At 44.9% G+C, this 15190-nt stretch overlaps 1 protein-coding gene across 3 annotated transcripts in view; it reads left to right on the top strand.

The window, feature by feature from the left end:
- The window catches only part of SYNE2 (spectrin repeat containing nuclear envelope protein 2), a 799865-nt gene that overhangs the window by 418767 nt on the left and 365908 nt on the right, over positions 1-15190 (top strand). For all 3 annotated transcript variants that reach the window (XM_029598126.1, XM_029598125.1, XM_029598127.1), the window contains exon 51: positions 11509-11664. In XM_029598126.1, coding sequence (XP_029453986.1) covers positions 11509-11664 — 156 coding nt within the window. The remainder of the gene's footprint in view (positions 1-11508; positions 11665-15190) is intronic.

Here is a 15190-nt window from a genome sequence, read left to right as displayed (position 1 = left end):
CTAAGTTGTGTTTGGGGAAGCTACCCTTCTGAGGAAAGCTGCTTTTTTTGAGGCGGATCTGGAGAAGCTGGTAAAGCATTCGTGCAAGTCAAAGTCCCATGAGTTACCTGAGGACAGGACCAAGGGAACTCGTAAAGGGGTCCCCAACAGGCCTATATTTAGAAATGCAAGGTGATATCGGGCAGGAAGATCTTTTGTTCCATTGCTGTCTTATTGGTAAAGGCAATTTGGGAACAAGTCTTGGTCCTTTCATGCGAGCCGAAGAAGCACTAGGTGTTTTGTCAGTGGTGGCACAGCGGGAGGAAAGAGTTCACAATGAGAAGCAAGGGTTTCACTCTCCTCCTTAAAAATTTGGGGTTGGTTGTCTCTTTTATGGAGAATGGACCCACATTACTATGGATTAGTGGGTTCTGTCTATAATTTAAAAAAAAAAAAAAAAAAAAAAAAGCAGCTACAAGTTATAATTTGCTCGTCCAGTGTTGGATGCTTTTATGGCTTCCCCCCGTTATTCAGTTAAGAAAAAATGTAGCTGTAAGGGATAGTGTGGAGTGCCGTCTCCATTTGGCAGTGGTCATTCCAGTACCAATGGGGTCAAGGTCAATACTCCTTTTATTTTGCTGTCCCCAAAAAAAAGGACACTTTCAGGTCTATTGTTAGAGACCTTGCTAAGGAGGTAGCAATCTGTTAGCGCTCAGCCCGCCAGGAGGGCGGAGTGAGCGGTCTGGTAGCGGTCAGCTCCTCCCAAGGGGAGGAGATAGCAATCTGATAGGCTTGGCTCCTGTAGGAGTAGGAATTTAATAATCGGTTAGTGCTCTACTCCCCCAGAGTGGAGGAGTAGCAAACTGTTATGCTTTGTTCCTGTAGAAAGATGAGCCAGTAACCTGTATGATCCCCACAGGGAGTTAGTTATCTGATATGGATCAGCTTCCGCAAAGAGAGGTGTAATGGTCTGATGTGGGTTGGCTCCCACAGAATGGTAGATAATACCGCTCTATTAGTGTAAGAAGTAACACTTAGTAGAAATAGTGAATCCCTGGGCGGATGGCAGATGACAGCGCCCTCACGTAGAGATCCTGAGAGGGACCACCGGCTAGGCTGGAGTATTGAGACAAACACAGATAGTTCTTTATTAGACTGGAAGTAGAACCACCAGAGGTAGCAGTAGTGAGCTGATGTGCCCGGCAGGGCTGAAGGCCTTCTAATACTGGAACTACGATCTCTGAGTTGCTGAGCTGTAAGGAGAGACTATAGGTAGTGAGTAGACAGGGTATGCTGGACATATAATCAGTGGTAGATGATACTCACACTTGTAGATATCTGTAACGTCTTCTTATGCAACAGAGAGTCTTCAGTATTCAGTAACAGGAGCCGCAGGCGAGTACTGGTTCCTAAAGGCAGTCTGAAATAGAACTCACAATAACTGTGTATGGGATGGCTTCTGGAATAGAAGAGAGGCTAGGAGAGATTTAGGAACATAGGCCCTCATGGAGCGAGTACCGGTTCCTATCTGTTAATCTGTAATAGTATTCCATAAGATATAGGTATGCGATATCTTCTGAGGAAGAAGGGAGTTTGAGAAAGGTATTAGGAACATAGGCCCTCGTGGAGTGAATACCGGTTCCTATCTGCAATGGTAACTCACGATCTCCATACCTGTAATAACATCTTAGACTGAAGGGAGTCTTAGAGATTAGGAACATGGGCCCTCGTGGAGTGAGTACCGGTTCCTGTCTGTAACAGGACTCACTGTGTTCACGTCAGCGATCACCTCCAGGCAATAGGAGTCTTCTGAGTCTTCGGGATCGTAGGCCCTCGAGGAGCGAGTACCGGATCCTGTCCAGCAGTCTGAAATCAAGAAGAGAGAGAGTGGGGCCTCCGAGGAGCGGGTACCCCAGGTGAGTTTGTAGAGGCAGAGTTGCAAGGAAGGGATTCCTACCCTTGTCCTTGCTAACTCGATTTGAAGTAGCAATCGAGGACCTTTTATGTTGGAAGCGGATGATGTCACTATGGGGGGACGCTCCCGAGGTTTGCGCCCTTGCTGGTACAAGTCTGGAGTGTGCGCACGCGCCCTTACATCATCAGGAACATGGCGGATCCGTGACATCAGGCCAGCCCGGGGATTCCAGGAAGAAAATGGCAAGAAGAAGCCGTGGCAGCATCTGTCCATCAGATCCGAAGGGAGTCGCCATAAGGTAGAGAGGGTGGAGCGAGGACGAAAATAGGCATGAACGCAACATCTATTCTGGATTTAAAGAAGGTGAGAGCATCCTTACAGGAAGTCCATTTTCCCATGGAAACACTTTTTGCTCAGTGATCATGGAGGTGCAGCAGGGGAGAGTTCCTTTCACCTCGGGATCATTCAGAAGTGTATCTGCCTATTCAAATCCAGAGGGATCATCAGTGGTTCCTCAGGTTTAATGTCCTGGAGGTTCATTTCCGGTTTCAGACTCTTCTTTCAGACTGGCACATGAATATTCATAACTTCATTATCCAGGCATCACTATTTTTTTTTTTTTTGCCTGCCATCTAATCTTGACTAAATCAATCTCGGATCGTGAAATTATCCTTTACATGTTTAAAGTTTGTATATAGTGAGGACCTTACTCATAGCTGATGAGTAAGTAAGTTATCCAAATAACTTTATCCAGATAGTCATCAGAACTTAGCTGAATAATCATGCGCTTAATACATCTGAATAAAATTAACCATAGAAATTTAAGCCAGCCTTTCTCCCTGACCAGACTTACCCTTGTCACTTTAGCCGGCAGCACTGGATATCCATGTTAACTGGTTAAAGTTTTACCATGCCCTAGAAACGCCTCCAGCCTTGCCTCTTTATGTGGGTAACGGGTAACAGTTTGCCTGGACAAAATTTACTCTCTCTTACAGTCGATCCAGTAAGGCCGCGGTAGAAACAGTGCGGTAGTGTCAGGCGCACCCTTCCTCCCCGCACCCACAGTTCTCTTCACTAACTCCCCGATACTCTCCTCTAATCGCATGCAAATGCATGCCGCGGCTTTAAAGCGGTAGGGAAGGGTTATGGCCGCGTAACCCATTTTACTGTATAGGCGCTTAATACAGCTCCTATACAGTAACCAGGGTGCGACGGTTCCTGTCATTTCAAATGTCATTTCAAATGACATTTGAAATGACATTTGAAATGACAGGCACCAAGAAGTGAAAAAAAAAATACCAAAAATATGTAAAAACCTGAGTGTTCAAATTTTTAAATACCTGTCACTTTCATGCGGTCATCCAGGCAGCGGCGTGGGTCCAGGCGGCCGGCGGGCGGGCGCGTGTTCAAACGAGCCGGCGGCGAAAGCGGCCTCCGGTAACCCCCACCGAAAGGCACGCATTCACTGCCGGTGGGGGTTTCCGGAGGCCGCTTTCGCCGCCGGCTCTCTCCGCCTGAATTAATGCGCGCCCCGGCCGGGTCTCACAGGCGCGCATTAATTCAGGCGGAGGGAACCGTGGGCCGTTTTCGCCACCGGTTCCCTCTGCCTGGATGAATGGCCGTGCGAAATCGAGAGGAAGGGAGAAGGGCCCGAGCCCTTCCCCCTTCCTCTCGATTTCGAGGAGAAGGGAGAAGGCCCGAGCCTTGCTACTTTTTTATTTTTTGTTTTTTTTTTGCTTCAACTCCTATTACTAGGGGGAGGCGGTAAACTAACACGTTAAGGTGCTCAAGGCAGTCGGTGGGGGGCAGTGAATGAATGCGCGCCTGTGCGACCCCTGCCATTCGGCGCTCAAGGCAGTCACATGCCGTGACCCCTGCCTTGAGCGCCGAATCGCAGGGTCGCACAGGCGCGCATTCATTCATTCATTTACACGTGCATTCACTGCCGGCAGGGCCTGGATGAATGCACGCCCACGCCGGCAGTGAATAAATGCCCGTGCGATTTCGGCGCTCAATGTGTGACAGGCGCGCATTCATTCGCTGCCGGCGGCGGATTGACGAACGCCGATGGTTGAATCAGTCTCTATCTTGAAGAACATAAGAAATTGTTAAAACCCTTTATCGTTTTGGTCGCCCTTCTCTGTACCTTCTTCACAGCTCGATTAACATTTCTATTCATTGTAAACTGATGTCTATAACGTGCCGCTGTATAAAAAGACTTTAAATATATTAATAATTAAACGCCGTGAACGGCACTTTACGGGCGACTGTTTTCTCTCGTCCGCCTTACGGCGGCTATATCGACCGGCGCACATCCTCCGCTGCCCAACCACCGGCGCCCATTACCGGCGCCCGTTACCGGCGCCCATAACCGGCGCCGTGAAAGGCACTTTACGGGCGACTGTTTTCTCTTGTCCGCCTTACGGCGGCTATATTGACCGGCGCCCATCGACCGGCGCACATCCTCCGGTGCCCATCGACCGGCGTCAATAGAGGCACCAGAAGGCATGGGCGCCGTTCTTACAGAAAATAACAGATCACCTACCTCCGGTCTTACAGCTGGGTTCTTGGGTCGGTTTGGTTCTCCATGCTGCGGCAGCCCCCCGTTCACCTCTCCAATCTGCCGAGCGTTTCCTGGGTTTCTCAGTCGAGCATACATTCGTCTCCTTCTCCACTGAATCATTATTAGCGTCAGAGCAAAAAAAAACATCTCGTCCATGGTGCAGTCCGGTACCTAACTGTTCGAACACCACACTAACACCACACTAACACCACGTAGAGGTAGGCGCTAAACGAGCATGTTAAGGCCGCGGCTAAACAGTGGGTTACAAAGGAGATAATCTGAGCGCGCGTTACGGTATCGGAGAGGAATAGCTAATTCCTTCATTATACAGCATTATACAGCTAATTCGTTCATTTACATGCCGGGTGCGGAAAGGGTTATGCGTCTGTTTTCAGAAGCGATACGGACGCGTGAAACTGGAGACTGTATCGCTGAATTGCCTTGCGCGCCCGAATTGTGCGCTACGAGCACGTTACAGACGGGCAATCTTCGACCGGACGATACTGGATCGACCTGAATGTGTGGGCAATTTAAACTCCAAAGATACTTTCTGGCTAATTTATTTAAAACTTTTATATACTGTTGTTCTATCACAATGGTTTACATAAAGTGTAATTAAAAATATAAGAATACAATAAAATAGAAAATAAAACAGAAGTTACAAATACAAATTAAAAGTACAATAAAAATATATAAAAAAAAATAAAAATACAATAAAAATGTATCAAATTTAAACAGGTGCAATGCCTAATAAAATTAAAAGATTTAAAAAAACAATCAAAAACAAATGACATGCCTCCTTTATCATTTATTTATTTATTTATTTATTTATTTATTTAGCATTCTTATATACCGACGTTCTCGATACAAATATCAAATCAGGTCGGTTTACATAAAACAAAACAATCGCGGTGAGGCGTTACAATAAACGGAGTTTCAGAACATGAGAATAATAAATATTAAATAAACAGCAGTGACTCATCAAATGACGAGAATCTATATAGTAAATAACATGTAATAAAATAGATAATGGTGTAAATAACTAACTTGAAATAAAATAAATAATAAATAGAATAGTATAAAATATATATGTAAAGACAACAGTAACTCGTTATGATACGTGAAACATGTAGAGAATAACTAAGAATAAATGATGTGTTAATTTGGGATATACAGGTATCAGGGACCAATGTTTATGTGCCTGGTTATGAGTAATGCATGGGCTAAAGAATTAATGCATCCACAAGTGGAACAATCAAACAGGTGGGCTGTCAAATAACGTGGATTCATGTGGAGATAACTAAAAATAAATGATGAGCTGAACAGTGACCAATGTTTATGTGTTTAGATATCAGTAATGCATGAACTAAAGAATTAGTGCATCTACGCGGGAGGCTTTCCCTACAGGTGTGTTGTAAGTGGGTTGTCCAGATGAGGTGGCTTTCACTACAAGTGGGTTGTAAGTGGGTTGTCCAGATGAGGTGTAATCGGGCCTTGAAGAGGTGTGGGCGGTCGTGGAACTTGAGGTGTGGTCATGGAACTTGTAGTGAACTAATTTTGCTCTTTGGCCCGTGTCAGAGTGTTCCTGCGATTCTGGAAATGCTTGCCGGAAGAGCCACGTTTTTAAATTTTTCTTAAAAGTTATATGACAGGTTTCTTGGCGTAGATCCGGTGGTAATGAGTTCCAGAGGGTGGGCCCAGCTGAGGAAAGTGCTCGTTTAGATCGTGAAGTTTTGATCGGGGGAGCGTATAAGGAACCTTTGTAGTTGAATCTGATAGGTCTTTGTGATGTGTGAGGTCGGAGTTGCGAGTTTAGGTTTAGGTGTGCGGTGCCCGTAATATCCTTGTGGATCATTGATAATGTCTTGAATGTGATTCTGGCTTTTATGGGTAGCCAGTGCAGACTATAGAGAATAGGTGTTATGTGGGCTCTTTTATTTGTGTTGGTGAGTAACCTCGCGGCAGCGTTCTGCACCATCTGTAAGGGTTTTGTAGCTGTGATCGGTAGACCTAACAGGAGCGAGTTGCAGTAGTCTAATTTGGATAGAATTATAGACTGCACTACTAGACGGAAGTCACTGAAGTGGAGGAGAGGTTTCAGATTTTTGAGTACTTGAAGTTTAAAATAACATTCTTTTGTTGTATTGGAGACGAAGGATTTAAGGTTGAATTGATTGTCGAGACGCACCCCTAAGTCTCTGACGGAAGGGGAGTGGTTAATGGATGATTTTGCGAATTGAGATGCGCTTTGGGAGTTGATGAGAGTATGGTTTTTTTCGTCAGGTGAGATGATGAGGATTTCTGTTTTATTTGAGTTGAGTATGAGGTTCAGGCTGGATAACAGAGTGTTGATGGATTGTAAGCAATTGTTCCAATGTTCCCATGTTTTTTGTAGTGATTCTGTGATGGGGAGGAGTATCTGAATGTCATCAGCGAAAATATAATGCTTTAGCTTAAGGTTGGAGAGTAGGTGGCAGAGTGGGAGCAGGTAGATATTAAAAATGGTAGGGGAGAGAGATGATCCTTGTGGTACTCCTCGGATTGATTTAATGGGAGGTGATTCTTCGTTGTTGATCTTGACTTTATAGAATCTATTCTCCAGAAACGATTGAAACCAGCTATGAGCCTCTCCTTGAATTCCTATATCGGATAGCCGCTCGAGAAGGATGGCATGATTGACTGTGTCGAATGCGGCAGATAGGTCGAGAAGAGCGAGAAGGTATGGTTGGTTTTTTTCAAGATTGAGGAGTACGGTGTTAGATAACGATGCCAGTAGGGCTTCTGTGTTTTGCGATTTCCTAAAGCCGAACTGGAAAGGGGAGAGTATATTGTTCTCCTCTAGGTATTCAGACAGTTGCTTGTTGACGAATCTTTCCATCACTCTTGAGATAAGGGGAAGGTTGGCGATGGGGCGGAAGTTTGCGGGGTCAGCCGTGGAAAGGTTAGGTTTTTTTAATAAGGGTTTCAGAATGGCTATTTTGACTTGATCTGGGACCTTTCCTTGAGTTAAAGAGCAGTTGATGATATCTGCTAGTGCTTTGGATATAGTGTTAGGAGTTGATAGTAGAAGGTTAGAGGGTATGGTATCCAGTGGATGCGATGAGGGTTTAAGCTTGTTGAGGATGGTTTCAATTTCCAGTGATGATGGGGTCTCGAACGATGATAGGCTGTATCCTTTATTATGTTTGTGTGGTGCTGAGGGGTGTTGGTGTTGGCTGTTGGGTAGAGATTGGCTTAAGGAGATTGGTGATCTTTTTATCAAAGTAGATTGCTAGTTCCAAAGCTTTGTTGGCTGCTTGTTCGTCTGGGATGATGGGTGGAGAGGGTTTAGTTAAAGATGATACAAATGAGAATAAGGCTTTGGAGTCAAATGCGAAATTGTGGATTTTTTTTGCAAAGAAGTCTTTTTTGGCCTTGAGGATGGCTAGTCTGTATGAGTTGAGGTGGGATTTGTAGTTTAGGGTTGTGATGATGGAAGGGGACTTGCGCCAACTGTTTTCTTTTTTCCGAAGTTCTTGTTTAAGGATTTTGAGTGTTGGAGTGTACCATGGATGTCTGTTGGTTTGGGGTGATTTCAAGGATTTGGAGGTGGAGGGGCAGGATAGGTCTGCGACCTCGTTTGTAATCTTGAGCCAGGAATTGATTGCTGAGGATCCGTCTGTGAGTTCCAGTCTGTCAAGTTCTTTAGAGAGCAGATTATTGAGACTGTCTATGGAGCAGGGTTTTCTGTATCGTATAGTGGTAGTTGGGTAGATGGGACGAGGCTGATCTTTGATAAGAAGTTCGGCAGAGATGAGGTGGTGGTCAGACCATGGGACAGGGACGCATTTAGGGTTATTATTGAAAGATATGCCGTTGTTGAGAAATATTAAGTCTAGGGTGTGTCCCGCTTTGTGTGTGGGGTCTTTGACAATTTGATTGAAGCCAAGGTGATTGAGTGCTGTGATAAGTATGTCGCAGTTATTGGTTGGACGAGCGCTGTTTACATGTATGTTAAAATCTCCCATCAATATAGCTGGTTTGTCCTGCTTGAAATGTTTTGTTGTGAATTCTATTAAAGGTGAGGGGTCTGTGGCTAAGGTTCCTGGTGGTGAGTAGACTAAGGCTATTTGTAGATGGTCCGATTTGAAAAAGGCAATTTCAGTGTTGTTTATAGTAGTAGATAGTTGAAGTGCGAGTCCAAGGCCCTTTTTTGTGGCTAGCAGGATCCCTCCACCCCTTTTTTTGATTCTGGGGATTGAATGAAAGTCGTAGAGGTGATTGGGGAGTTGGTTTAAAAGAACTGTGTCTGTGGGTTTGAGCCATGTTTCTGTAATGGCGCAGATATCCGGGCTGTTGTCTGTCAGGTGGTCGTTGAGGAGGTGGAGTTTTTTGGTGATAGATTGGGCGTTAAATAGAGTGAGCGTGAATAGTGTTAATCCTAGCATTTGAGATATGGGGGAGATCATAATTGGAATCAATCTCTGTTGTCGGAGACCTAGAATCCTGGGTTTGTTAGATGTGAGTTTGGGAGTGTAAGGTATTGTAGGTATAGGGATAGGGTGCATGATGAGGTGCTTGTGTGTTGGGTTGTGTCCTTATTGGGAGTCGGGGTTGTGATCCTTGTTTGAAATCCGGAAGTGTGTCTGCTGGATGAAGGATGGATGAGTGGCTGCTGGATGAAGGGTGGATGAGTGGCTGCTGGATGAAGGGTGGATGAGTGGCTGCTGGATGAAGGATGGATGAGTGGCTGCTGGATGAAGGGTGGATGAGTGGCTGCTGGATGAAGATTAGGTGAGTGTTTGCTCAGGACCAGCTTGGCAGCTCCTTCATTCAGGAAATGGTTGGTGGCTATAGTTGCCAGCCTCACAGCTGCACATTTCAATGGGACATAAGCAATTACTTCATCAGTTTGCCCAGTTCTTCTCTAGGTCATGAAGACCCTCTTGTTTGTTCAACCTGAGTTCCCTTCCAGTTCATCAATACCTCCCACTGAGTGGATGCAGGATGGTTGCTTGCTGAATGCTTGCTGAGAGGGTGTTGGATGGGCACTGGATGGTGGATTGATGGATGCGGGCTGGAAGGTCGTTATCTGGATGGATGCTGAATGAGTTCTAGTGCGGTATAGGTGTGGTGTAGCTCAGGGAGGCGAGGGTCAACACGAAGGGGCAAAACAAAGGGGCAGGCCCCTTTGTCGCGCTGAAATCGATTTACTCCTCCCTTATCAGAATCAATTACCCACTGCCTTCAAATGCTTTTTTAAATAGCCATGTTTTAAGATGTTTTTTAAAAGATGTAAAATCAGCTTGCATTCTCAAGTCAGGTCACAAAGAGTTCCATACCTTCGGCCCTGCAATTGAAATAGTTCTAGCTCTTACGTCACTTAGATGGGCCGACCGAATGGAGGGTACAACCAAAAGACCTTTATTAGCAGATCTTAGATTTCGTTGTAGGGTATAGAAATGCAATGCAGCATTGAGCCATTCTGTATTTTTAGCATAAATACATTTGTGTAAAAGTCAGAGTACTTTAAACTCAGTTCTGAATTTCACAGGTAGCCAATGTAGGGAGCTTAAGATTGGTGTTATATGATCGAACATTTTGCCACATTCTGAAATAGTTGTAATGGTTTTATAGTACAACCTGGCAGGCCTAGTAAAAGAGAATTACAATAATCCAGATTTGAGAATAATAATGACTGTAATACAGTGTGGAAATTTTCCAGAGTAAGAAGAGGTTTTAATCGTCTTAAAACAAGAAGTTTATTATATCCATCTTTTATTTTTTTACTAATGTTTTCTCATATTTAAATTTGTTAATAATTACTCCCAAATCTTTTGCATGGTTGATTAATTCAATTTCGGTGGAATCCATTTTAAAGAGAAAAGAATCATTAGAATGTATTTTTCTATAATATGATTTCAGTTTTAAGTTCAAAACCAGTTTCATATGAGTTAGTAATTGTTTAATAGCAGAAACATAAATCTGGACTAATTTTAGAGCATTATTAATCATGTCTTTAATTGTAACCATAAATTGAATGTCATCCACGTATAGATAGTGGGGTAGATCTTAAAAGCCCTGCACGCGTAAATCCTTCCTGATTTACGCACGCAGGGCAGTCGCGCGCTGGTGCGCCTATTTTGCATAGGCCACTGGCGCGCGCAAGTCCCAGGGCTTCGTAAAAGGGGCGGGAGGGGCGTGTTGGGGGGTGTGTCGGCAGGCTGGGGTGTGTCCAGGGCCGTGTCTGGGGAGGGTCTGGGGGCGCGGCGATGGTTCGGGGGCGGGCCGGGAGGCAGGCGTAACTTGCACAACAAAGGTAGGGGGGAATTTAGGTAGGGCTGGGGGGTGGGTTAGATAGGGGAAGGGAGGGGAAGGTGGGGAGACGCGGAAGGAAAGTTCACTCCGAGGCCACTCCAATTTCGGACCGGCCACTGAGGGAACGGAGGCAGGCTGTGCGGCTCGGCACTCAGGCTGCCGATTTTGCGCAGCCTTGCGCGCGCCAACCCCGGATTTTATAAGATACGCGCGGCTACGCGCGTATCTTATAAAATCCGGCATACTTTTGTTTGCGCCGGTTTCGCGAACAAAAGTGTATGCGCGCGCATACTTTTTTAAGATCTACTTCAATGTGTAATCCATAAACCAGCCAAGAGTTGACACAATGGTAACATGTATATATTAAAAAGAGTAGTGGATAAGGTTGATCCACGTGGTACACTAGAGTCAAGACTGAACTTTTCGGATAAGGAGTTACCAATTTTTACTTGAAAGGATTGATTCTTTAAATAGGAGACAAACTACTAATTCCCAAAGTTACCAGTCCATATCCTTTGAATATGGACCTCCGTATTTTTAATTACCTTTTTTACTGTAAAAGAGGAAAACTGTCTCTGCACATCCAATGCTAAATTGCCTGCAGTAATTTAATTGAATTGCACGATTTTAAACCATTTGTTCTCCATTGCCATTGTTGGTACATTAGCCTTGAACAAGAAAATAAAGTAAAAATTTGTAGTTAAAACTCAAAAATAAGATAATCTTATACTTTTTTTTTGTTTTCTTTTTCTAGCACTCAGGCAAAGAACTGATTTTCAAGACACCTCTCTTTTCTGAATCTCAAGCAAATATAGAAATTAAGGAAGCCGAACAAAAGGTTATTCAGCTGAAAAATCAAGCCATGGAATTAGACATTGCACTAGCAAATGAACAACTAGAAGAGATAGAGGTAAATAAAAAAAAACAAAACTAAATAAATTAAAAAGCACACTTTTCATGAATTACAGCAAATGAATCACAAGGCTTTTGAAATACCTGTTACATTGTCACACACATCACAAAACAAAGCAAAACTTATTTTTATTATTGAATCCAGGTGATTTAGTGAGTGGGATGTCTGGACCATGTATTAAATGCCAGTGCATTTACTCAGGTAAATTGATTTGGCTGAAAGCTGGCCTCCTCTCCCTGGCTAAAAGTATGTCTACTTCTACAATAAGTGTAGTTTTAGCCATGTTAAAAATAATTCCTAGGAGGGAAAACAGCATGTGCACATTTAATTTTCAAATGTGGGCGCACTATTTTGCCCAGATCGTCCATCCCCACAAATAGCAGGTACAAAGTAAATGCACTTTTTGTACATACGTACTTTTCTGTAGCTCCAGGGGTGACTCAAGGTGAAACAATTATGGTCTCCAGGGATGACTCAAGTAGCTATAGACTGTGAAACTGACATCGATCCTTTGTAAAATGGTGGAAGCTATTATTAAGTCCAGCACAAAGGGTCCCTCAGTCAGTAGGAGTCCAGTTGTCATTGCTAATGAAGAATTTTTTTTTTGCCTTCTTAAGCCCTGAAGACCAGAGAGAGAGCTTCTCTTGTCCACGATGGAGGAAATTTTCCCACATAGTGGGGCCATTCAGAATCCCCCAGAGGTTCAGGGTGTTGCGTCCGTCGGTCCTCGACGGCTTCGCCCCGTTTGCCTCACCTTATTCACGGCTCCTCCCGCTTACCGACAAGCCGACCTCTCTGGCGTCCCCAGAACGGCTATGGTGCAACTTCCTGCCATTGCTCCTCCCAGGTACCAACTAGGGTGCGCGCACCCCACGTCTTTGTACCACCCTTGGCGCGAACCTAGAGGGCGTTCCTTCATGCTGATGACTCGCCATCCGGGTATATTGCCTTCACAGATTTGCTAGCTCCCCGAGTTAGCAAGGACTCTAATCCGTTCCTGTCTACGCTACTCTGCCGCTTCCGTGCTGCTGCAGGAAGCTCTCTTTCTGCCCTTCGGGGTTATGCTAACCTGGGTACCCGCTCCTCGGGGGCCCTCTGCTTTATTTCAGGTGCCCTACAGGGAACAGGTTCTCGCTTCTCGAGGGCCTGCTCTCCCTGCCTTGTACCTTCTACAACAGACCTTGTAGAATTGCATATCAACAGCAAACACCTTGTGAGTACTCTAGCTCTCAGTCTATCTCATCCACAGTATCCCGTCGCTGGGAGACCTGCTGCGGAACCTCCTGACGTCATCAAGGAGAGAAGGGCTCCCTCTGCCGAGGTCCCTGAGACTGTAACTACTAGATTGCCTCACTACTGCCACCTTTGGTGGTTCTCTTCAAGCTGTTTAATAAAAGAACACTTGTGTTTGTGTAGTACGAGTCTAGCCCAGTGCTGTGGCTCCTCACAGGGCTCCTCCCCATGGGTGTGGTCACCTCCACAGCACCCAAGGATCCACAAATACACATAATTACAACACAGGGCTCTTCTCATGGGCTTTCTGAGGTTGTAGATTCACCCTCTCCAGGTGAGTCCCTTCATGGATTAGAAGAGGTTCATTTGTTTTCGAGTTCATACTGGATGTTTTCCCCTTGGACAAACAGAGTTCTCCTCTGTCTTGCTTATTGTCATTGGGTTCCTGTCTCCGTGTATTCCCTTGGTCAGGGGAGGAGAATTCAGTGGGGATTCCTTCAGATCCTCTGCCAGACTTGCCTCACTATATATCTCCTTTGGAAGATCTCAGCTGTTTGCGCTTTTTGGATAAGCTAGTGAGGACACTGTCCATCAGTGTTAGAAAAGAGCAGAAAACAATAACAGTTGTTTTCAGGCTGCTGCAATTCCTTTAACTTTCAGCAGACTCTGTTTTCATTCCAGTGCATAACCTCTTCATTGACCTGCAAATGAAGATGTGGTAAGCTAAGATGTCTTGTCTACCGATAGCCCTAAAGTTTCATCTGACGTATAGAGTTCAGGCTTCTCCAAACTTTGGGATAGTCTGGCTACTGCACCATTCCATAGTGATGGAAGTCAGCATTGAAGCATGTGACGCACACTCGGGATCACTCTACTATACCTCTAGGGAAGGATCCAAAGGCGTTCGATGAATTTGAGAAGGTCTTCCAGGGATCCGTGCTTAGTGCTCGGATGGCACAATATCTACATGAATGTGTGCAAAAGTTGAAGCCTTTGATGGAACAGTCATAGCCTGGGCATGTTGAGCTGTTTAAGATATAGAAGAGTGAAAGAAGCCTTTTATTCACTTTCGCATATGAAGTTTTCGACACTGTGGCCCAGCAGCATTGTAACCTATGCCTGGGATTAGTTTTTGAAATTTTTGACACCTGCCGCCTCTGATAGGGGGTAAGGATCCATCCTTTCCTTTTGGAATGGGTTTGCATCACCAAGGACAAGTGGGTCTTGAGAATGATGGAAAACTGCTACCATTTGTGCTATTTTTCCCCCCTCCGGGCCAACAGAGGGCAGTCTTCAGTTCCAACCCCTCTCGAACTGCTTAGCTGCAACTGGAAGTAGCCTTTCTTCAGTAGAAGGTGATCGAGCTTGTTCCATCTCAGTAATGTGGCCAGGGATTCTATCCCCAGTACTTTCTCATCCCGAAGAAATCAGGAGGATTGAGGCCTATCCTAGATTTACAGATGCTTAGCAGATTGTTGGTCAGAGAGCTTCAAGATGAACATTCAGATGATTCTGCTGTCATCCAGCCAAGGGATTGGATGTGTGCTTTGTATCTGAAAGACTCTTATGCATACATTCCCATTTGCATCGCCCATTAAGTGTACTACTAGGACAAGGTACTTCCATTTGGCCTATCGGCGGCCCCTAGAACAGGGCTTCCCAAGCCTGTCCTGGGGACCCCATAGCCAGTCGGGTTTTCAGGATTTCCACAATGAATATGCATAGAAACATAGAAATATCGGCAGAAGAAGACCAAACGGCCCATCCAGTCTGCCCAGCAAGCTTCCACACTTATTTTTTCTCATACTTATCTGTTACTCTTGGCCCTTATTAGTAACTTTTTGGTTCTAGTTACCTTCCACCCCCACCATTGATGTAGAGAGCAGTGCTGGAACTGCATCTAAGTGAAGTATCAAGCTTAATTGGTTAGGGGTAGTAACCGCCGCAATAAGCAAGCTACTCCCACACTTATTTGTTTACCCAGCCTGTGCAATTCAGTCCTTGTTGGTGGTTGTCTGAATACATGAGATATCGTGGAGACTCAGTATATGCAAATTTATCTCATGCATAGTCATTGTGGAAATCCTGAAAATCTGACTGGCTATGGGATCCCCAGAACAGGTTTGGGAAGCCCTGCCCTAGAATGTTTACAAAATATGTCTCAGTTATAGCTGTGCAGCTTCATAGGCAAGAAGTCTGTATGTTCCCATTCCTGGATGATTGGTTGGAAATGGGCCTAAATCTGGTGAAGTGCTCAAGTCCCTCGGTGCTACCATCATCTTCTCCAGTC

Source organism: Rhinatrema bivittatum, chromosome 4 (assembly GCF_901001135.1).
Source record: "Rhinatrema bivittatum chromosome 4, aRhiBiv1.1, whole genome shotgun sequence".
Taxonomy (NCBI): domain Eukaryota; kingdom Metazoa; phylum Chordata; class Amphibia; order Gymnophiona; family Rhinatrematidae; genus Rhinatrema; species Rhinatrema bivittatum.
This window is presented reverse-complemented; position numbering and strand designations above follow the sequence as displayed.